Below are 21896 nucleotides of genomic sequence, written 5' to 3'. Positions count from 1 at the left end.
ATTTGTGCCTCTCAAAATGATGTTGGCCTTCAATTCCCAGAATTCCCAATCAGCATGGCCAATGGCAAGGAATGATGGGAGCTGTAGTCCAAAATATCTGAATTTGGCAAAGCCTCAAAACCCATGACCTAAATAAAGGTTGAGTTATTCATAGCCTGGTGAAACAGATATCTGTTTTGAAATGTAAATATTAAATTGCTTGAGGCCCACAAGCTGGTTAGCGCTAGTAGTCAGAATTTGTGGACTCCTAGGTGAAATAAAGACTATTTAGTGTCATACCAATATGCTTTCATTGCTTAAGCAACTAATTCATGCACTTTATTCAGGATATATGCTGATTGGAAAACTTAATTTATAGCAATGATTTAAATTGAATTTTTTTCCCTGGTCGTCAAATTGCCTCGCTCTAAACATGCATGAGACTCCTAACTCAAAATGTTGGACATGTTAACATTATTGAAATTTGTCATTGGAATGAGCTCACAGAAGGAAAAATCATTCTTAGAGCTCCAAGTGCACATTGATTCCTTTGGTTCTCAGACTCCATCAAGTGAATAATTTTATCATGTGTGGAACAAGACCACCATCTAGTGCTCATTCAGAAAACTGTCTGTGAGGAGAAGAAAGGGGATTCTTCTTTTGTATTCCTTAGAGCTTTGAGATGCAGACCTACAAAGTGGATTTGAAAAAAACTCAGCACCTTAAAAGGCAACCCAGCACCCTCACTATAAGGGTGGCCTTTTGAGAATTCAGAATTCTTGCATTATTAGCTACTACAGAGACTGCTTTGAGAATGAAGTTCTCTTTGAACAAACTAACTCACCGTCAGGCACTGCAGCGAAACAAGGTTAAGCTTACTGACACGAGAAAGAAAATGTTGCGGGTGCGTTAGAGGTCATCTGAAATGTTCCAGTTAACAAATGAAAAGAATGAAGTCTAGTATTCAAGGGTAAGAATTTGGATAAAGCTACAATGATCAAATTCTAAAGGGAACTGCCCTAGAGAGCCATGAATAACGTGTGTATACCCCTGAAGGCCCAAATATTCAATAATGGAATTAGGAGCAAAGGCTAGTAATAGAAAGAGGAAAAGCAACAATACAAAAAGAGAAGGAAAAGAGGAACACATACAGTGGTACCTCAGGTTAAATACGCTTCAGGTTACATACGCTTCAGGTAACAGACTCCGCTAACCCAGAAATAGTGCTTCAGGTTAAGAACTTTGCTTCAGGATGAGAAAAGAAATCGTGCTCTGGCGGCATGGCAGCAGCAGGAGGCCCCATTAGCTAAAGTGGTGCTTCAGGTTAAGAACAGTTTCAGGTTAAGTACGGACCTCCGGAACGAATTAAGTACTTAACCTGAGGTACCACTGTAATACAGTGCTGATCATTTTTAATTTTTCTCTAAAAATATATTTCATACATTAGCAACTTTATAGCTTCCAAATTCTAAGCAATTTGAGGGTGTAAACACACCTTGCTCAAATATCCCCACTCTTTGCTTGTTCTGCCAGCTGAACCCAACTTATGGTTTGTCTTTCACTAAACCATGAACAGCAACCACTGCCACTCACAATTGAGCAGTGATCACCGGCATGCAGTTCATTCGTGCTTAACCTTAACTATGCTTATGGTTGCCCATATCATAATGCAATTCCTCACTTCACTGGCTATACCTTTTACCCACAAAAAACCTGTCCTGCTTTGCCCCTTCCCCAGGACCGCTTATGATATATTTCTGCTATAAGACGCCACAATAACGTTTGTCAGAAATAATGTGGATATACTGACGCAAGCAGCGCCCAACACTTCCCAACTTGTACTCCATCATTATAGCAGTATTTCAGTGCACATTCTGATCATTTGATGAGCTTGCCACTAGATGTTACCAAATAAGGGACACATTGCAGGCAACCTACCATGTACTGGTACATTTTGTGCAAAGCAATTTCAGCTTACTTTCAAAACCTTTGCCCCAGACATTTAAAATATCTTGTCCTACTAACAGTTTAAGTCAGGGGTGGGCAGACTTCAGCTTTATAGAATTTTCTTTTTACTGGAAACGAGAGTTCACCAAGTAGAAAATAGGTGGCCCAGGGCAAAGTAGCACAGAATAATAACTAGGGGAGATGGTGAGGGAACTTACTTTCCAAATCAAAAACCATGGATCTTTCCCAGGTCAAGTCTAAATTAAGAGGGAGGAGCATCCTTCTGTTGCTATCATGAAAAAACAGATAAGAACAGTGGCCAGTGATCTACAAACCAGACTCATTTATCAGTTGGTCCTGATCCAACTTCCACTCTCCCATGTTTTAAGTCTTAAAGGAAAGGTAAAGGTAGCCCTGACCGTTAGGTCCAGTCGCAGACGACTCTGGGGTTGCGGCGCTCATCTCGCTTTACCGGCCGAGGGAGCCAGCGTACAGCTTCTGGTTATGTGGCCAGCATGACTAAGCCGCTTCTGGCGAACCAGAGCAGCGCAGGGAAACGCTGTTTACAGGAGCTCACCCCGTCGCGGGGATTCGAACAGCCGACCTTCTGATCGGCAAGCCCTAGTCTCTGTGGTTTAGACCAGTGTTTCCCAACCTTGGGCCTCCAGCTGTTTTTGGACTACAACTCCCATCATCCCTAGCTAGCAAGACCAGTGGTGGGTGGAGGCCCAAGGTTGGGAAACACTGGTTTAGACCACAGCGGTCTTAGTTTAAGGTAAAATACACATCTACCAAAAACAGAATATATCAAGGACCCTGCAACATTCCTTCTTCAGAACATGGTCTTTAAATTGTAGACATTGCTGCCAGGATATCTGAATCAACATGTCAATATTTCAAACTCCTGTGGCTTGGCATGAGCAGCATAGCTTGCTCTTTGGCATACATTTTGTTTTTGATACAGTGATTAGAGTGGCAAGACCTCAATGTCATAGATCCTGGCAAAACCGCAGCTTCATATGCAGTAAAAGATTCATTATTTTTTAAAATTGCAATTATATTCCACCTTTTCTTCAAGGAGCTCAACATAGCATACATGCCCTCCCCCCCACTTCCACATTTAATCCCCTGAGGTAGGTTAGGCTGAGAGGCAGTGACTGTCCCTAGGTCACCAAGTGAGCTTCATGGCTGCGTGGGGATTTGAACCCTGGTATCTCTGTTCCTAAGCTGACACTCTAATCACTACAGCATACGGGCATTTACAGTAAATTCAAAGCCACATCTCACAGACACAGCACTAGTCCCCCAGAGATTTCCCCAGTGTTCAGACTGGCTTTCAAACAGTGCAAATAGAATGACATTCTTTTTTAACAACAACAACACTGTTGTTGTTGTTGTTGTTGTTGTTAAAAAAGAATGTCACTCTGTTTGCACTGTTTGAAAGTCAATGCTGCATCACTGCAGGTAAAGGTAAAGGTAAAGGGACCTCTGACCATTTGGTCTGGTTGTGACCGACTCTGGGGTTGCGGCGCTCATCTCGCTTTATTGGCCGAGGGAGCTGGCATACAGCTTCCGGGTCATGTGGCCAGCATGACTTAGCCGCTTCTGGCGAACCAGAGCAGCGCACAGAAACGCCCTTTCCCTTCCCGCCAGAGCGGTACCTATTTATCTACTTGCACTTTGACGTGCTTTCGAACTGCTAGGTGGGCAGGAGCTGGGACCGAGCAACGGGAGCTCACTCCATTGTGGGGATTCGAACCGCCGACCTTCTGATTGGCAAGTCCTAGGCTCTATGGTTTAACCCACAGCGCCACCCATGTCCCATCACTGCAGGTAGTAGAGTCTTAATATTTACCTTCAAGAACACAGTCAGTTTAGAAGCATAACAGGCTTTGTTTTAAAATCAGAGGCAGACAAAACCAAACTCATACAATTCCCAACAAGGGAGAAATCATGCTCAAGATGAGACAAAGAAGAAAGCATCTGGAACTTCATGACCAAATCTATGAAATCCTGGTTCCAGTGTTACATAAAACCATCATCCTGCTTTATTCTTTCTGCACCCACAATCATCAAAATTCAACATGTGCATATTTGTTTGCACATCGAGACAAATGGGCAAGTCAAGTAACCACTCTTCTAAAACACTTGGCAGAGATTCCTCCTCTGCAACCTTTCCAATAGGTATGGGCCAGGCCTATGTCACGTCACCACACCTCCACTGAGTCACAGTTTGGAACAAGCATTTTCAGTTCAGATCACAGAGAAGGTATTGCTGTTGTCGTCAGGCTTTTGTACAGTAGCTTGTTTAAACATATCATACATTTTCTATGTATTTTGAGATGTGTACTGGCAAAAGAATGGCCAACTCTTGAAAACCGTGAACTCAGTGTAGTCTGAAATGTACTTTCAGGGACAGTGTGAAATTCGTTTTTCATAACATACTGTTAACAGGAATATAGATATAGACAAAAGAAATTGTCAGTAATCAATGATACCTTGTAGAAAAGGTTCGCGAACATAAAATATAGTGCACACGCCATATAAATAAATAGCATGGCGTTTCTGCTGCTGGCTGTGCAGCCTGATCTTAATCATGTTTACTCCAGCATCTGAAACTTTGAAGTGTTAATCCCTTATTGATGAATTACCATATCTCCAAATTTCATGCACCTATGGGGGGGGGGGGAAAGCAAAATATAGCCATTTTGGCTTTACAATGCAAGTCAATGGAATTTCTGGTTTCCCCCCCTCTTGCAATGTGATCAGGATTTGTGGGTCATCAACGTGCAATTGCTGGAAATGTAAGACAGCAGAGGGGCCATTTTACCACATGTGGTGGGCATGTAGTATAATTTAAAAATACTGGGAAATGATACCTAAAAAAAAAATGTTTAAAAAACCCTTCTCTAAAAACCCAGAAGCATATCTGCTGGGGTTAATCACAACAGAAGTGTTCCTCTATGTGACAACAGCTGCATTAGTATTACTAGCCCCAAAATGGAAAACAGACAAGATCCCAACAAAAGTATGGCATATTAAACTGTTAGAATATGCAGAGTTAGCAGGGATGACCACTAGAATAAGAAAGCAAAATGATGAGAAATATAAGGAGGACTGGATTTTTTTATTGAATATATGAAAAGTATTATAAACAAACAATTAACCTAGCAGGATGGTGAGATTTCCAGCATGGTAAGAAAAAACTAATGTGTATGCGAGTACAGTGGTACCTCGAGTTACAAACGTCTCAGGTTACAAACGCTTCAGGTTACAAACTCCGCTAACCTGGAAGAGTTACCTCGAGTTGAGAACTTTGCCGCAGGATGAGAATGGAAATTGTGTGCACACCTCTAGTTAAGAACAGTTTCAGGTTAAGAACGGACCTCTGGAACAAATTAAGTTCGTAACTAGAGGTACCACTGTAGTTGCGATAGATGGGGCGAACCAAGAAAATGCGAAAAAAAGAATAGAGAAATGGAACCATGGAAGGAGAGGATGGGAAGTTGGAGGAGGAATACTTTCTGGTTTTCAGTTTATGTTTTACAATCTTAAAATTGTTACTTATTTTCTATTTCAGAGGTTTTTTGTGATCTTTGTATTTTCCCCCGTTTACTTCTCATATATGGAATAGTATTAGAAACACAATTTTTCTTTTTTTCTTTTTAAAGGATTTGTGGGTTGTGCCCAGATCGTCCCAGTTCAGGGCTGATCTGAATCACTGAATCCAGTCTCAAATCAGATTGGAGGAGGAGGGATTGTACTGGCCTAAGACTTACCATGCAAAACATTGGTACCTTACTGAACTAGAAGAGTTAACAGCTGTAGGAGCAGGACAAGGTAAAACATTTAGGGGTTTTCATACTTTATAGACTCTGGTGTCATTTTATGACGTTAAGCAAGACCAAAAAGCTAAAAAAGAAGAAAGGTGTGTCTTCTGAAGAGTGTTAGGATATGAATAAATGCATACGATAACAACCAAATCATGGTTCAACTATGATTGAGACTAAGAAATAATTGAGAAACAAGCAATTTCTAGGGAAATTTGCAGAGGTGTATATTGACAGTTCTTACTCTGCAGCCATATGCATGTTTATGTGGGGAAAGTACAAGTGAACATACAGTAGTTGCAAACATCTGAGAAAACACGCATAGGACTGGTCTGCTATGTGTACACACATGTATTTGCACTACTACGTTCAAACTCTAAAATGACCGTTGTTCTTACTGAACATCAAAGGTAGACATAGAATCATCTGTCAGTTGATGGGACACAAATATGCTAAGTCCTTACCTTGCCTGTGCTTTGCAAAATGGTCGTTCTAGTCCTCCATACCCTTTCCCTGCTGACAATGTCTCTAGTTACATCAACTTCCGCATCGACGAAACTTCGCTGTTTAAGAGCAGTTATGTCATCATCCAAATCAGTCTTAATGGTGGACCTTTTCTTGGCCATGATTTTGGCTTTGATAGCAGCGATTTTTTCCACAGACATGGCTTCGGACAAGGATCTAGAAAAGATTGAGCAGAGTTACAAACCAGCGTTTTATACCAACAACGGTATAAAATGAATGTCGCAGTGATAAACCACATAAATCTTCAAGCTCAATAAATCATGGTCTTAAGGTTTTACTGTAAAAGTCTCAAAAGTATCAATATTGAGAGATTGAGATAAAACTAATTTACAGCCCTAGGGCCAAGTTTGGCTTTCTTTCTTTCGTTCTTTCCTTCCTTCCAGACACTGTTATCTGATTCAGACATAAGACTAAGCTACAGATTAGAACTATGTATGTGAGCATTAAGACTACAGTGATACCTCGGGTTAAGAACTTAATTCGTTCTGGAGGTCCGTTCTTAACCTGAAACAGTTCTTAACCTGAGGGCCTCCCGCTGCTGCCATGCTGCGATTTCTGTTCTCATCCTGAAGCAAAGTTCTTAACCCAAGGTACTATTTCTGGGTTAGCGGAGTCTGTAACCTGAAGCATCTGTAACCTGAGGTACCACTGTATGCGGATAATATGAGAGATCAGCATCTTTTGGGTCATCTTCTCCTTAAAACTCTTTCCACTCCAGTTGATAGTTGTAACAAAAAATGAGTGCCTAAACTTGCTTTTTTCCTTGTCTCTCCCAATCATCTTTCTTTTTATGCTGTGTCCTTAAGCTCATGGGGTGGGGGGATGTGGAGGAGGCAGAGAGTGAGAACTTCCAGCAACTGGGCCAAATGAGGCCTCAGTTGAAGCCCAATTTGCCCACAAGGCCATTATCACCAAACCACACCCACCTGCCCCACACCTGACATCCCATGAGACATCAGTTGTGGGGCAGGTAAAGATGCAGCGGCAAAGGAAAAATCAGAAGCCTAAAAGTGTGCTCCCAATTGTTGGAAAGTGATGCTTCCTGTTAACACAAGTCAGCTGACTGGCAGTGACAGAAAGCCCTAGTGGGATTGGCTGCACTCTGGAGTTCCTCATCTGTACAGCAGCCAATTCCTGCCCAAAGCAGGCTTGCTAGAAATGCTGATCAACTGACTGGTGCATTCAGCAAGCCTCACCAGGCTTGATACTTGCAGAAAGCTCACAAATATTACAGTCATACCTCGGGTTAAATGTGCTTCAGGTTGAGCGTTTTCAGGTTACGCTCCGCGGCAACCCAGAAGTAACAGAGCGTGTTACATCCAGGTTTCGCCGCTCGTGCAGACGCTCAAAATGACGTCACACGCATGCGCGGAAGTGGCGAATTGCAACCCACGCAGACGTGGGTTGCGTTTGCTTCAGGATGCAAACGGGGCTCCGGAACGGATCCCATTTGCGTCCAGAGGTACCACTGTACTTTGCATAGCTGGCTGTACCTCACACACCTCTTCACTGGCAAGCTCTTGTGAGGGTTTTTCTTTTCAGGGACATAGGAACTTTTATCCACGCCTAAGCACTCTTTCTTATATTAGCAGAGGATCAGATGCAATTAGTACAGTGTGACCTAAAACCACCACCATTTGCCTCTAAACTCTGTTTCTGCAACAGCTTCCTTTTAAGTCCTAAGGGTTCAAGTTATCGCTAATACAGTGGTATCTTGGTTTACAAACTTAATCCGTTCCGGAAGTCCGCTCTTAAACCAAAGAGTTCTTAAACCAAGGCGTGCTTTCCCATAGCAGCGGGGGACTCAGTTTACAAAAGGAACACTCTCAACAGGAAGCGAAACATGTTCTGCTTCCAAGGCAAAGTTCACAAACCAAAACACCTACTTCCGGGTTTGAAGCATTCTTAATCCAAGTTGTTCATAAACTAAGCTGTTCTTAAACCAAGGTACCACTGTACCCATTATTGTGCTTGCTCCACAGTAAAATATTAGTATTCGGGAAAAGGTTTCTTATTTAAGGATTGGCCAGAATAGGAAAGACACTAGTTAAGGTAGACTGGAAGGAAATGATTAACAAAGTGGGCTAATAAGCCTACAAGGGAAAGAGGGAAGCAAGAAATACTGTAGGACTTTTTTTTTCTTTCTTAAAGTTGTGGCAAAAGTGACCGATACTCTTGGAGGAATGCATTAGTGTTTCTTGCCAATGGTAATGGTGAAGCAATAATGCTTGGCAGTTCTGTGCACTGTGCAGATGACTTCACCATAGCAGCTGAGAGGCTGTGGGTAGCATGGGTGCGCGCGAGAGAGAAGACAGACAACAGGCCAACATTAGCTGAAACAGACTATGGTTTGTTTGAATGTCTGTGAGCTGAATCCTGGCTTGTTCAACAAACCATGGTTTAAATGACGTGCCACTTATTGTTACATACAAACACAGCCAATGTATGTATTTGCATGCAACGGTAAGCTCATGTTTCACATTATGTGTGGTTTCTCTGAGTTCCCTTTGTCAAGTGGAAAACTTGGGGGGGGGGGGGGGATTTCCATACAAACCTAAGAAAAACCAGAAACACAGTACAAATAGTTGTCCTTTTCTACAGTCTTAAGACTGGTGCTGCTGCCTTAGTGCTAGACAAAATGGCCTTGACCTCCTGGACTTTCACAGCTCTTGGATTTCAAATGACAGGTTCAATGATCTGATCCCTGACCTCAGAACAATTGCTAAACGAGTAATTTCTTCAATACAAATTGAATTGCAATTTAAAATTATACCTGAAACAATGTTTAACCATAAATAAGTCTCTCTCACACACAAATGTGAAAGAATACTTCCTCCTTTTTGCTGGAAAACTGTTGATTTCACCCAGCTGTGCATGCAACACTTCTCCCCCTGCCCGAGAAACAGGAAACAGCAATTTCTTAAGCAATTTTTATGAGCTTCTTATACAAAAAAGGGGGACGTGGGTGACGCTGTGGGTAAAAGCCTCAGCGCCTAGGGCTTGCCGATCGAAAGGTCGGCGGTTCGAATCCCCGCGGCGGGGTGCGCTCCCATTGCTCGGTCCCAGCGCCTGCCAACCTAGCAGTTCGAAAGCACCCCCGGGTGCAAGTAGATAAATAGGGACTGCTTACTGGCGGGAAGGTAAACAGTGTTTCCGTGTGCTGCACTGGCTCGCCAGATGCAGCTTTGTCACGCTGGCCACGTGACCCAGAAGTGTCTCCGGACAGCGCTGGCCCCTGGCCTCTTAAGTGAGATGGGCGCACAACCCCAGAGTCTGTCAAGACTGGCCCGTACGGGCAGGGGTACCTTTACCTTTTTATACAAAAAAGGCAGCGTACTTCTTACTGCTATCCTGTGTTTTGCAATTAATGTGTATCCCCTCCATTGTTGCGAGAGCCCACATTAGAATTATTAGCTTTTATTGTAAATTAATCAATGCCCCAGGTTCCCTACTAGCCAGGCAAGCCTTTTTAACGTGTTCTCAAAGCAATAAATGGTCCAAGGCCATGGTGACTATTACTGCACGCTACTCTCTCCCAGATCTTGACTCACTGTCCTCTTGGGACAAACATAAAATCCGGGCCTGGATTTTTACAAGAGACGAGGCCATGGACCGGGCACAGTCCACCTCAGCTCGCCTCTCCATGTGGCTCCCTAAAGTGAAAGTGGTAAGATCACTTGCCAACTACTTGATAGACCTGACGGAGCCCAATTTGAGAAGAGCGTTTACTATGGCCCGCTTCCATTCTATACCCACGGCCTTCCTGCAGGGGATTTACTCTAAGACCCCTATTACCCAGCGTCTATGTCCATGCACAATGAATGAAGTAGAGGACTTCATACATTTCTTTTTCTACTGCCCTATTTATGAGCCAATAAGATCTAAGCTCCTCCTTTTAATCCCGTCCACCATTACATCTAAGGAAGACTGTTTGAAATCGCTTCTTGTGGACGCAAATCCCCAAATCTCACGTGGGGTGGCAATCTTCATAGTGCAGGCTCTGAAACTCAGGGCTACTCTGACAGGGTAGCGTGCCCTAGACCTGGACCTGTTTTAATTCTTTTATTACTTTTAACTCAATATGCCGAGTCTGTTCTGGGGCCATTTTGTGCTTTATATATATCCGCATATTAGTTTTTGGCGCTGGCTACTATATCTTTGCATTATTGTCTTCGGGTAACTTAAATGTCACTACGCCAGCAAAATCGCCTGAATTTTGCTTGGTTGCTTGTCTCTAGTTTGTCTTTTTTTTTTCTGTATTGTCTTATTTTGCTATGGCTGTTTGCTAATGCAATAAAGGTTTGATATATATAATTAATGTGTAGGTGAAGAATATAGCTTTAGGAAAAAAGATGTATGTTTGCAAATCTTCTGCCCTTGGTATCACGGAATCCACTGAGATGGATTGGGAAATTTACCTATCCTGTCTGGTGCTTTCCTATATGGGACACATGGACTCTTGGATATGCTAAAGTAAGTCCTTATACCTAAACACTCTGTACTGTGGTCAAACTGAGTTACATGAATTAACCAGGAACCTATAGATTCTTTCTAATCTCAAAATACTGAGTTTCTCTTTTGTAAACAGCACAAACAATTCACCAGCTTTAAAATCCTAAATCTCCTTGGCTCCATTTTATAGGTGTAGGAATGAAGCTAAGAAGCCCAGAGGTGAGCAGCAATTCTCCAGTTTTCCAGGTGTCAGGCTGCAGCTCGACGTTATTTACTTAAAAATGAGTCCCGCTGAATTCTGTGGGATTTACAACACTGGAGTAAACGTGATTAAGATCAGGCTGCATAGCCAGTAGCAGGAACACCAAGAATGCCAGGCTCTCTCTTCATATGGAAGATGCACTACATTTTAAGTCCATGTGCCTTTTCTACAAGATACCATTAAACACTGACTACTTCTCTTGAGTATTTCCATTTTCCTATTAACAATATTCCATGAAAAAGTTAGCAACAAATCTCACACTGTCCCTGCAGTTACACCGCAGATAACGTTTTTTTAATGGTTGGCCATTTTTGCTGCGTCACATTTTAGAAAGGCCTACATGTCAAGAGCATTATCACAATTCTTGAATTAGCAGTTATCAGAAACAAAGCAAGACTTGCCTGATCTGCTCCGTCTGCACAATGCCTTCTTTGTGGCCCTCCAGTCGAGCTGCCAGCCGCTCTTTGTCAAGCCGCACACACTCCTCATCCTAGGAAGAAGAGCAGTGTTTTTAAGAATATTTTTTTGCTTCCTACAAGGATAAGCCAAGTGTCAGAGAAACTACAGCACAGGCCACCCAAAGCTACCCCTTAGCAAACTGGGAAACATTTCGTCAGCCCCAAAAGCCACAAGGAGTCCAAGTCCACAAACCACTGAAATCAGGGAGTTTAGATAAAGCCTGTACAGTTGCATTGGTTGTCCGTGGCATGTCTGTTCACTGCTGTTCCCCAGTAGGGCTGGGGTATATATCAATATGTCATCCAAAACTGGTTTGAAGTCCATATCACGATATCAGTTTCATAATTTTTGACCTGACAATATGTTATGAATGATTTTGTATGTGTGTTTGTGCATGCATGTGTGAGTGCGTGCAATGCAAAAATCATAATGTAGGGGAAACTGTGAAGCCAGGTAATGCTTCCCTCAATTCCAGCAGCCGCTGTTAACTCTGCCAGCTCAGCTGTCCTCTGCTTCCTGCAGGGGGGCAGCAAGTCACAAGAGCAGGCACTGGCAAAAATCCCAATGCAGGAAAAACCGTGAAGCCAGCCAACAGCCATAGCTCCATCCTTATTTCAGAAATTGAAATATATGAGTATATTGCGATGTTTAGCTGGTGGCAAAGCACACTGTTGAAAGCAAGGTATTGTCCAGCCCTATTCCCCAATAGTATAGATTTGCCAGCCAGTTTTATGTTACCCATTCAATTATTTTTTAAAAAATCAGTTTAATGTCCCTACACACCAAAAAACCTGTTTGGAGTGGTGTTTACCAATTATTTCTTCCATAACATGGCTTACAGTTCATGCTTTACCTTTCACAAACTACTGGACAGAGTTCTCCACTGAGCTCTCCCAAATATTAAATATGATCACAAAGAGTATTGTGAAACAAGTCCTGTAAGTTTATGTGAGCTTTAAGCTTGCTTTTTCTTTAAATCAGTAGTTCCTCTTCACCCCAATGCTGTGTGGTAAAAACTGCTTTCAAAAACTGAGGAGAGTTCCAAAAGCAGTTTGTTTTTAATATAGCATGGGATCAGCCATCCATAAAAGCAAATCAAAAAGCTGAAAGTTAGCACAAGCCATTTGCATGACCCTGAACAATTTTTTTTTACATTCTAAGTTTTGTCATTTAGAATCCTTAACTCAGAGACTACAAGGACTCAGTCCTTCCAACTATCATGAATATCAGTGGGAAGCATTATGAGAATACAGGCTCTTCTCTGAATTGTTTTAAAGACAGATAAAGTAAACCCACTTTGTTTCGGGAAAAATATTACTAGGTTACCTCTATTCTTGGTTTCTTTGCTTCTGCTAGTATTTCATCAGCTGCTCTTTTAACTACAAGAAAAAGAGGCAATTAACGTACATGAATGAGGCAGCCCTTCAAAAAGTGTGCAGTTGTAATACTTGAGAACTAAATTATACCTTGAGTAGATCGTTGAAGACCTATTTCAAGCGGTGCACTCCTGTCTATGCTCGATGATGTTGCTAAAAATATACAATAAGATCAATAAATCATGAATGCTTTTAAGATATACAAACATAAAATAGACAAGCCCCCAAAGTAACCGTGCCATGCTAAAATCGACAAGAAATGTCTTTGCTTGCTGCAGCTTTGGTTGGTCAGAAAGTAACTAATGTGAGCAGCATCCCCCAATAAGAATTTCACTGACAGCTCCCTATTTGGTGATTTTGGTTGACACTCATGACAACAGTTTTATTCAGGTCTTTGTGCTGCTTGTTTCCAAGAGACTCAGGCAACCAATCATTCTCTTTTTGTAAACACACACATACCCTATTTACAACATGATCTAGACTTCATTTTAGCTTATCTGGTTAACTAATTAAGCTTCAGATTCATTTTGGAAAGAGGTACAAGGCCTCCAAACATCTGATGAAATCCAAGATCATCACCCTTCACTTCCTCCCCCCGAAGCCCCTTCGTGCTCCCCAGATCTGCTCAATAGGGTCCCCCAACCCTATGGAGAAGATTTTGAGGGTGAACTAAGGAGAGCAGAGAAAGAGAAGTCCCATTACACAAACATCACAGCAGCAGTGGCTACAGCCTATATTTTTAGACCAAGGAGGAAAAAGAGATTAGTGAAAACATGAAACAGTTAAATAACTTTTAACTCACATGTTTCCCCATTTAGGTATGCAAGCAGATCCTTTCTGTCGGGTCTTCTTACTACAGGAATGTTTTCAGTCTAAAAGAATGAAAATACAGCCTTGAGACACAGCAACATACATGTGTTTGCTTCAAAAGAAACCCAAAGTCGACAGTTTGGTGTGAAGCCTATCTCAAATGTTAATCGGAACATCAAATACAGCTGCTTCTCAATAAAATGCCACATGGCAGGGTTTCCCCCAGGATTTGAAAATGCTAATAATATCCACACCTGAACAGAATATTAGCATGGTTGGTCGAGTGCAATCCGATTCACTAGGAGAGCACTGCTTCATAATTTATAACAATAGACTTAAAACAGTTTAAAGCAACAGACTAATTGTTAATAAAACATTTGATTTGAAAAATCCACTAAAAGTACAAGGAAGTCCCAGCCATGCCTGCACCAAGAGCCTAGTTACTGCATAACTGTGACAAGTCAAAATAGCTTCAGCAGCTCCCAGTGAGGGAATAGGGCCTTATGGGATTACAAATTGCTGTGCTTCCACCAGTTGCAGAAGTATCAACAATTATTGCACTGCAGCTGGACTGTGTCTTCCGTCAGCGCTATTAACACAGTAGCGTTCAGTGTACATGGCAAACAGTGGTGGCTTGGGTGCTATGTTATTACATGCACCTGCTTCTTCCAAGGAAAGCAACTTTTGGAAAAAGGCAAATTGAAGTGTATTGGGGGGTGGGAGCAAGCACTGCTTAACCCGCCTCTTTTGAATATGCACCTGCAAATCCTCAGGTAGGGAAGGAAGAGCTGCTGGTTCAGAGGCAAAGCTGGAGAGGAAATGTGGCAAGAGATAATTCACTTCTAAATGCCACCCACTTTCTTCTTTGTACAGAAGTAGCTGCTGGTGGAGCTTTATTATACAAATATGCGTGCAATATATACTTTGATCAGAGCCACGCAAGGAAAGCTATTATGACACTTGTTTGGAACCTGCTGTCATTTTAGCATGGTTAGATAGAGTGCAATGTTAGCACTTCACGTGGGGAAAGATGCCCTCAGGCCCATAAATAATTTTATCTCGCTCTACTTAAAGGCCTTTTCATTTAATCTGCCACACACGGGAAGGACCTGATTACTAATTTTATCAATATTTATACTTTTCTGTAAAGTAAGGGATGGAGCAACAGCTACATGGCGTTAAAGCTTTTCATAGTACACTGCAGGAGGGGAGGAAGCTTACAAGAGTTAAATTCAGAAGTAGTAGAACGCAGCAGTGACTAGAACATTATGGCTAATGATTTAACATTAGCCAGTTACTCAAGAACTGGGTGTCTGGGTTCAAAACCCAGATCAGCCACAAACTTGCAGAATGTCTTAGTATAACTCACTCGCTGATCAACTTCCTATCTGTAAAATGTGAGCAGTAACCTACTACATAACAAAAATAACATTATGATCAATCACCATCCTTCAAATTCAGATTAGGATTCATCTGGATTTCTAGTCTTTGCCTGTCAAATGCCTTGGGGCAGGTAACAATAAATGCAGAATTATTTATTACCAATAATACTCCTAACACATTAAAATTTGTTACTGATCATGATAAGGCACGCTCCAGCAATCCACTCTTTCAAATGAATGCTTAAGACTATTTCCTCAAGCCTTTTAATTACTGTCTGCTGATCATACTGTAGAAGTTAATTGCTATTTTACCTGTTATAGGTGAGCAGTCTATAAATTTTTAAATGAATACAATATTAGAATTAATATTAAGTCACTGGAGAATGATGTGGTTTCTTCTGCTAAGGCTGAAAACCTACATTTAATTCCAACTCGATCTCACTGAGCTCAATGGCATTTCCATTCAAGTAAGTACGACTAGGATGTAATTAAGCTATAAGAAGCTTAGTAATAGTTCTGAAACAAGACTTTAAAGATATTCCATTAGCTTCAGCTGTCAATACCAAAATATACACGAAGTCACAAAGTCTATGTGCACTTTCCCTCACTATTTTAGTGATGCTGATACTCAGGTTGGGTTGTGGTTTTTATGGTCATCAGTTCTTGATAGCTCTGCACATTTCTCTGAATTTGTAGAGAAAAGTTATAGTTTCTAAGAGATGTTTTGCCACAAGTGTGAAGAACTTGGGAGTGTATCTGTGCACACTTATTCTGAAGCAATCTTTCTTTTTAAAAAAACAGCGTAAGGCAACAAAAGCACAGGTCAAGCAGGAAAAAAATCAAATGTAAGACAGCAATATGTAAGGTTACAGCCCATAAGGCTAAAATAGCTATTATGGCAGGGAAGTGCAACAGCATCACAATACAAAGTGATTGGCTTTTGTTCCACGGAATAGGGGAAGCTCAATTATACTTGCCATTATCTAAAATTACAACTACAAAGAGTGATGATCAAGTTGCTTCCACTCCTTGTAAGGTAAAGGTAAAGGGACCCCTGACCATTAGGTCCAGTCGTGGCCGGCTCTGGGGTTGCGGCGCTCATCTCGCTTTATTGGCCAAGGGAGCCAGCGTACAGCTTCCGGGTCATGTGGCCAGCATGACTAAGCCGCTTCTGGCAAACCAGAGCAGCGCACAGAAACACCGTTTACCTTTCCGCCAGAGCGGTACCTATTTATCTACTTGTATTTTGATGTGCTTTCGAACTGCTAGGTTGGCAGGAGCAGAGACCGAGCAACGGGAGCTCACCCCGTCGCGGGGATTCGAACCGCTGACCTTCTGATCTGCAAGTCCTAGGCTCTGTGGTTTAACCCACAGCGCCACCCGCGTCCTTCCACTCCTTGTAACTAAGGCCAAAATAGCAGGTATGTCTAATGCTAGTGTGTATGTGTATTTGTGTATATATATTTATGTATATATATGTGTGTGTGTGTATATATATATATATATAACCCCAGCCCCTTTGCATGATATGGTGAGATTATAGGAAACATCAGCAGCACAGTCTAGTTTCCCAAGTTCCTGAAAATAGAAATTTGAAATATTTCCAATTCTGGATTGGGGTGGTGGTGTTCAGTTTGCATTTTAATGTGGGTCTACTTAAACCACACTTCCTTGCTTGAAAAAGGCATATATTAGCAGAAATGCACATGAAAACACCTATGGGTTTAAAAAATAAATAAATTGCAAACTAATGCAGAAGTCAGGTGAAGTGAATTTGGGATTGGAAAAAAGAGAAACCAAAATTGACAGACTCATCCATCCCTAGTTCTGGATCAAAGGTTTGTGCCAAAACCACATGGCACTCTTAATGACACTGATGAAATCAGCTTCTTGAGAAATGCACCATGTTTGAAAGGAGAGAACACAATAAAAAAGGCAAGCAGCAAATGAAACAGCAACATGGGTGTGCTTTACAAACATAATGTTGTTACTTTGAAGAAATAATGCTGGCTTCCTTCTAGACACCATTAGCAATTTATGAACAGGTAGGTCATAGCTCTTCCTCAGAGGAAATGCTCACTTGCTCCATCAGTTGGAGTTCACTGGAAACCAAAGCAAACTGCAATTAAGACCAACCAGGATTTCATTTAACATGGGATCTCAATTTCTCAGGATCTCAACTTTCAGGTCCTCGGTTAAGGGAAATCCTAGTTAACCTCAAGCATGGTTAACATAGTTCTGACAAACTGTTCATGAAGGGAGTTTTATTATCATTGTCATCATTACTAATGTGAAGATTTCTATACTGCGCTTCATACAAAGATCACAGCGTAGTTTACAATATAAAAACACAAAAATACATACCATAATGACAAACACACCCACACCCAAACACACACAATTTAATCTAGGAAAGGGCAGGGTGAGTGCATTTCTGAAACTGAAGCAGCAAGACACTGCAATATAATTTAGCAACACAAAAAGTTATTTTTAAAGGCATAAATATGTGAAACAATACTATTACAGAACCTCTGGTCAGGGGACTGAATTACACTTATCACAGCTACTACTGCCTCTACCTGCAAAATTTTGTTTTTTTCAGTTGCAATTTTGTTATGTTTTTTAGTTCCTGCCAAAAAAATTAAGGGCATTGATTAAAATGTACCCCATTTAAATAAGGCATTGCAAGATTATGATTTGTGATTCCTGAAATTATTATTATTATTATTATTATTAGCACAGCAGTTCATACCCTCCAATTCTACAAATGTTCAGTTGACCAACAGGCAGGTTAGAAACAACATCAACCAACATTAGGCTCCTATTCTGAGGGATTTACTTACCGCAGCACGACGGACATAAACAGGATGTGAAAGATGCACATTATTCAACAGGAATAAAATGGAATCCAAAGTGTAGTACTCTCTTGGCTGGCCTTCCTTTCCTGTCCTGTAATGGATGGAAAGCAAAGATGGTTTAGAAAATATTTGGAGAGAATATATACCACCAATGGTTCTCTTCATAAAAAGCTGGAAGCATGACAAAACAACAAATTTATACAGTATATCAAAACTGTCTGGCAAATAACTCGTGCAAATGCCACCGATCAGCTTGGCTTGCTGCTTCCTCACTCTGCCTTCCCCCACCCTGCTCACTTAAGCCAAGTTTGACAAATTTGAAGGGAAAGGCACCATAATATTTGAATTGTTCTCTTCCCACCCTTTCCCAAGACACACGGCATACAGACCTTTTCAGTCAGGTTGTTTCTATTAAGGGCAATCGTCCCAAAGAGGTTAACATTTCCTTAAAATTGGGTATTTATATAATTCAAGACGGCACACTATGAAAGGGCAAGCAGAGCTGCCAAATCAAGCAGTGGCAGCTTGAAGGGAAATATATTACAAAATAAATGCTCAGCTAACAAGGAATACTTTAACAGGTTCCATTAAAAAAAAAAATATTAAAAAGATGGAAGGGCCAGCAACAAATGTCTTCACCCACTGACTTACTCCTGCATAAGCCAAGGCACAACCAAAGGGTTCTTCTGTAGCTTAAGGTATATTTTGTATATGGGCCAAAATACAGGAAAAGGGGAATGACAAACCATGGCGCTTAAGATAATTTTGATAGATACACTTGTTCATAGTATGAAGTAAAAGTTCAAAATCCCTTTGCCCGTGCCATGGAAAGACAGTGAAACTACATAGCACAGGAATGATTTTGCCAAACCCTTTGTGTCACTCATAAGTGTGAACAGAGATTAAAGGTTTTTTGCTTGGGTTGGCCTGTATAGAAGGTCAAGGTGCATATCTGAGGACCAGACGGAAAGCCCTTAAAAGGTAGATTTGAGCAGCAGGGCCACCAGTTGTACATACATTGCTACTGCAAGCTATCTGCTCACCACTGTTGCTATGCTACAACCAGAATTGTTCCTATCAAGGTATCTTATTACACTGGCAGAGGTCTGAGTACTTTGCTGTGCAGAAAGGGGTCCCTAACATTTTTTAAACATGTACCTGAAGACAACGGTCTTGTCATCAAATTTCTTTTTGTTTTCTTTTTGTTTCCCTATACAGGGTATCAAGTAGAGTCAATGTAACTAATTAATCTGGTGAGAAAATATAAATTTGGACCAGATACGACTCTACCACAAAGCACACCCACACACCCCACCCAGGAAGGAAGGAAGTGAAAAGGGGAAAACAGAATTCTAAGATAAAATTAATAGGAGAGAGGCAACTTCTTAAGATGTCCCACACAGATCTTTTAATAATGAAACCTTTAATTTATAACCTTTAATAATGAGCACCTTTAATAATGAAAAGTGCTACATAAAGATTTGATAGCCTGGACAAGACATGGACATTGCGGGTGTGTCAGAAAACTGTTTTTATTTTATTTAACAACTTTTCTTCTGCTGAAGTATGTACTTGACGAATTCTAGCAACAACTGCAAAAGTACTGGAAGTGAAAGAATTTTTCTACATTTCTCATTAATATTAAGATTTTTTAAAAGCTGACTCAAACTACAGAAAAATATGTTAGACTAAGTGTAGCATTTCACAGACGAATTCTGCATATTTGGTGCCTATAAATATGCAAAGTGATAATTACCTTAAACTAAAAGATGGTAATAGGGGTCAAGCCACATGTTATAAAGCAGACATATGTAATGTTAGATCAAGGAGAGCTTCTCCAGTGCAAGGCATCCTTAGAAGTGCAAGATGCACAATAAAATATGGTGTAAGAAAGAAGCTTGTGCCTAACTCCTTTATCAGCCGGCTATTCCCGCTGAAATATTTCCTCCAGTAACTCTTCCCAATACCAACACCAATAGGGCTGCAAGGTAAACATAGGTCTGAAATTCCAGTAGGGATAAATGTAGCTGTGACAGAGGGCAAGGAAGCGGAAAAGTATTGCCAAATACTTCTTCAATTGCATTGCCAATTATTTCTTCAATGTGGCCCTCAAGTTTGCCTATCCTAACACTTTTCCTTCATTCATTTTCTGGGCACCTGGAACACATGCATTTTTTTAAAAAAAAGATTCCTTGCCTGAAGGGCAACCAAAAAAGGAGAGGAGCAATCAATATACCCCAAACTAGATGACCTTCAGAATAAAAGCAAAGAGCACAAAGGTAGTCAAACTTTTTAAAAACTCACCAAAAAAGTTGTAAATTGATGGGCTTATAATCTACTGTTGTACGTAGTGAGTTTAACTTGAAGTTAAAGGTATCCTTGTGTGCTTGTCTTTTGTGGCACACGATAGAAACTCGGCTGCTATGTTTGTTCAGTATAGTTGTAATCCAACACATCTGGCACATGGGAAAGCCATGTACATAATCAAGGTTCCCTTTGCTTTTCCTCCCCCATGCAGCCTTGAACAGCACCCAGAAAGTGCTGTTGTTTGCCTCTCAGCATAGAGCAAGGACTTCAAAGCTACCTCTGGCTCTCCGACTGAATATGCAAACACCAATTAGAAAATGGGTCCTTGGACAGTAATCAGAAAATCTGGACAAAAAAAATTCCTTCCAGTAGCACCTTAAAGACCAACTAAGTTAGTTCTTGGTATGAGCTTTCGTGTGCATGCATGCAGAATGTGCGGTGAACAGTGATATGACATCAATCATGTATCCCTGGAGTCTGTATCTGTACAATACTGTTACACCCCCCAGAAAAACTTAGGTTCACCTGCACATATCCCAAACCTAAGTGTCTATTTTGACTCTGCTCTGAGCAGTGAGTGCAGAGCATTTGAGATTCCCCTCCTGCTGCACTTATGCCCCAACTGTAACTTGCCTAGTTCTTTAGTACCCATCCTCACTCCATAGAGGCAAACTCTCCACCCTCACTATATTTCCATCTCTGGTTCAGGCAACATGGTCTGGGGAGCCTGTGCAGCTTATAACTTGCCATCTTGTAAATTTGTATTTCTGTACAGGTGCTTCATCACCATTTTGTGCAAGTGTTTTAATTATAACAACATTGATGGCTCTTACTATTTTCCCCAAGAAAGGCAGGCAGTATTGGCATTTTAAAATTGATAGCAGCTCTAACCCCTCTGGTGTGCAATCATCTCCTAGTCAGTTCACAGCCAAGTCAAAAACTGGGCCAGTTTTAGTTAACAGATTAAACTACACCAGACTGTGGAATCAACTTTAACTGTTAGCAATACAAGCTACAACATGCCAATTATTAAGAGAGAACTACGGTCCAATTTGTTAAAGCTGTTTTAAAAACTCCGTAGTATACCCTCCAAAGTGTGCACAACATAACTAGGCATGCATTGCCAGGCAATATACAACTATAAAACTTGCATTTAGAGGAAAGGGTTTTCCTTCTTGAACTGCACAGCCATGCACAGTTCTTGATGGAACATGCATCTCCAGCAGCCAGGTGACAAGTCCTGGTGCCAATCAGATAAAGAACTTTTGAAAATAACGCCACAATTAACCAATCAAAGTTAGCCAGGAGAGAGGGTTAGATAAACATGAATCTCTGAACAAACTTCAGCAAGACACAACTACCACTATCGCTCAAAACTTCCTAAGATAAGCTGGGCGAGGGGTGAACAGGTGCATAATCTTTAGCTCTACAGTTCAAAGACAGTAAATCACACTCCGGCAGGAAGCTCTGTAACCCAGGGAAAATCCTAATCAGTGCATCCCAATCTCCTCTCAGAAGAGTCATGTTTGGAAACTCTACATTTGGCTCTTGGATCCAACTTTGCAACTAGGTTGCATTAGGATTCCACAGTGAACCCCATTTGGCATTGAGAAAGGTAAGAAAAATGGGGGGGGGGGGGGTCCTTCTGTTGTCCTTACCCTTTCCCTCTCCCACGGAGGGAAGCATTCTCTTTACCCTTCTCCCAACAG

At 41.3% G+C, this 21896-nt stretch overlaps 1 protein-coding gene across 1 annotated transcript in view; it reads right to left on the bottom strand.

Moving 5' to 3' along the window:
• The window catches only part of CDC73 (cell division cycle 73), a 109666-nt gene that overhangs the window by 84956 nt on the left and 2814 nt on the right, over nt 1-21896 (bottom strand). Inside the window, exons 2-7 of the mRNA XM_028732528.2 lie at nt 17866-17971; nt 13633-13702; nt 12921-12983; nt 12781-12833; nt 11397-11485; nt 6221-6437 (exon numbers count right to left, since the gene is read on the bottom strand). Coding sequence (XP_028588361.1) covers nt 6221-6437; nt 11397-11485; nt 12781-12833; nt 12921-12983; nt 13633-13702; nt 17866-17971 — 598 coding nt within the window. The remainder of the gene's footprint in view (nt 1-6220; nt 6438-11396; nt 11486-12780; nt 12834-12920; nt 12984-13632; nt 13703-17865; nt 17972-21896) is intronic.

This window comes from Podarcis muralis, chromosome 5 (genome assembly GCF_964188315.1).
Source record: "Podarcis muralis chromosome 5, rPodMur119.hap1.1, whole genome shotgun sequence".
Lineage (NCBI taxonomy): Eukaryota > Metazoa > Chordata > Lepidosauria > Squamata > Lacertidae > Podarcis > Podarcis muralis.
Note: the sequence above shows the minus strand (reverse complement) of the source record. Positions and strands in the feature narration are given on the sequence as shown.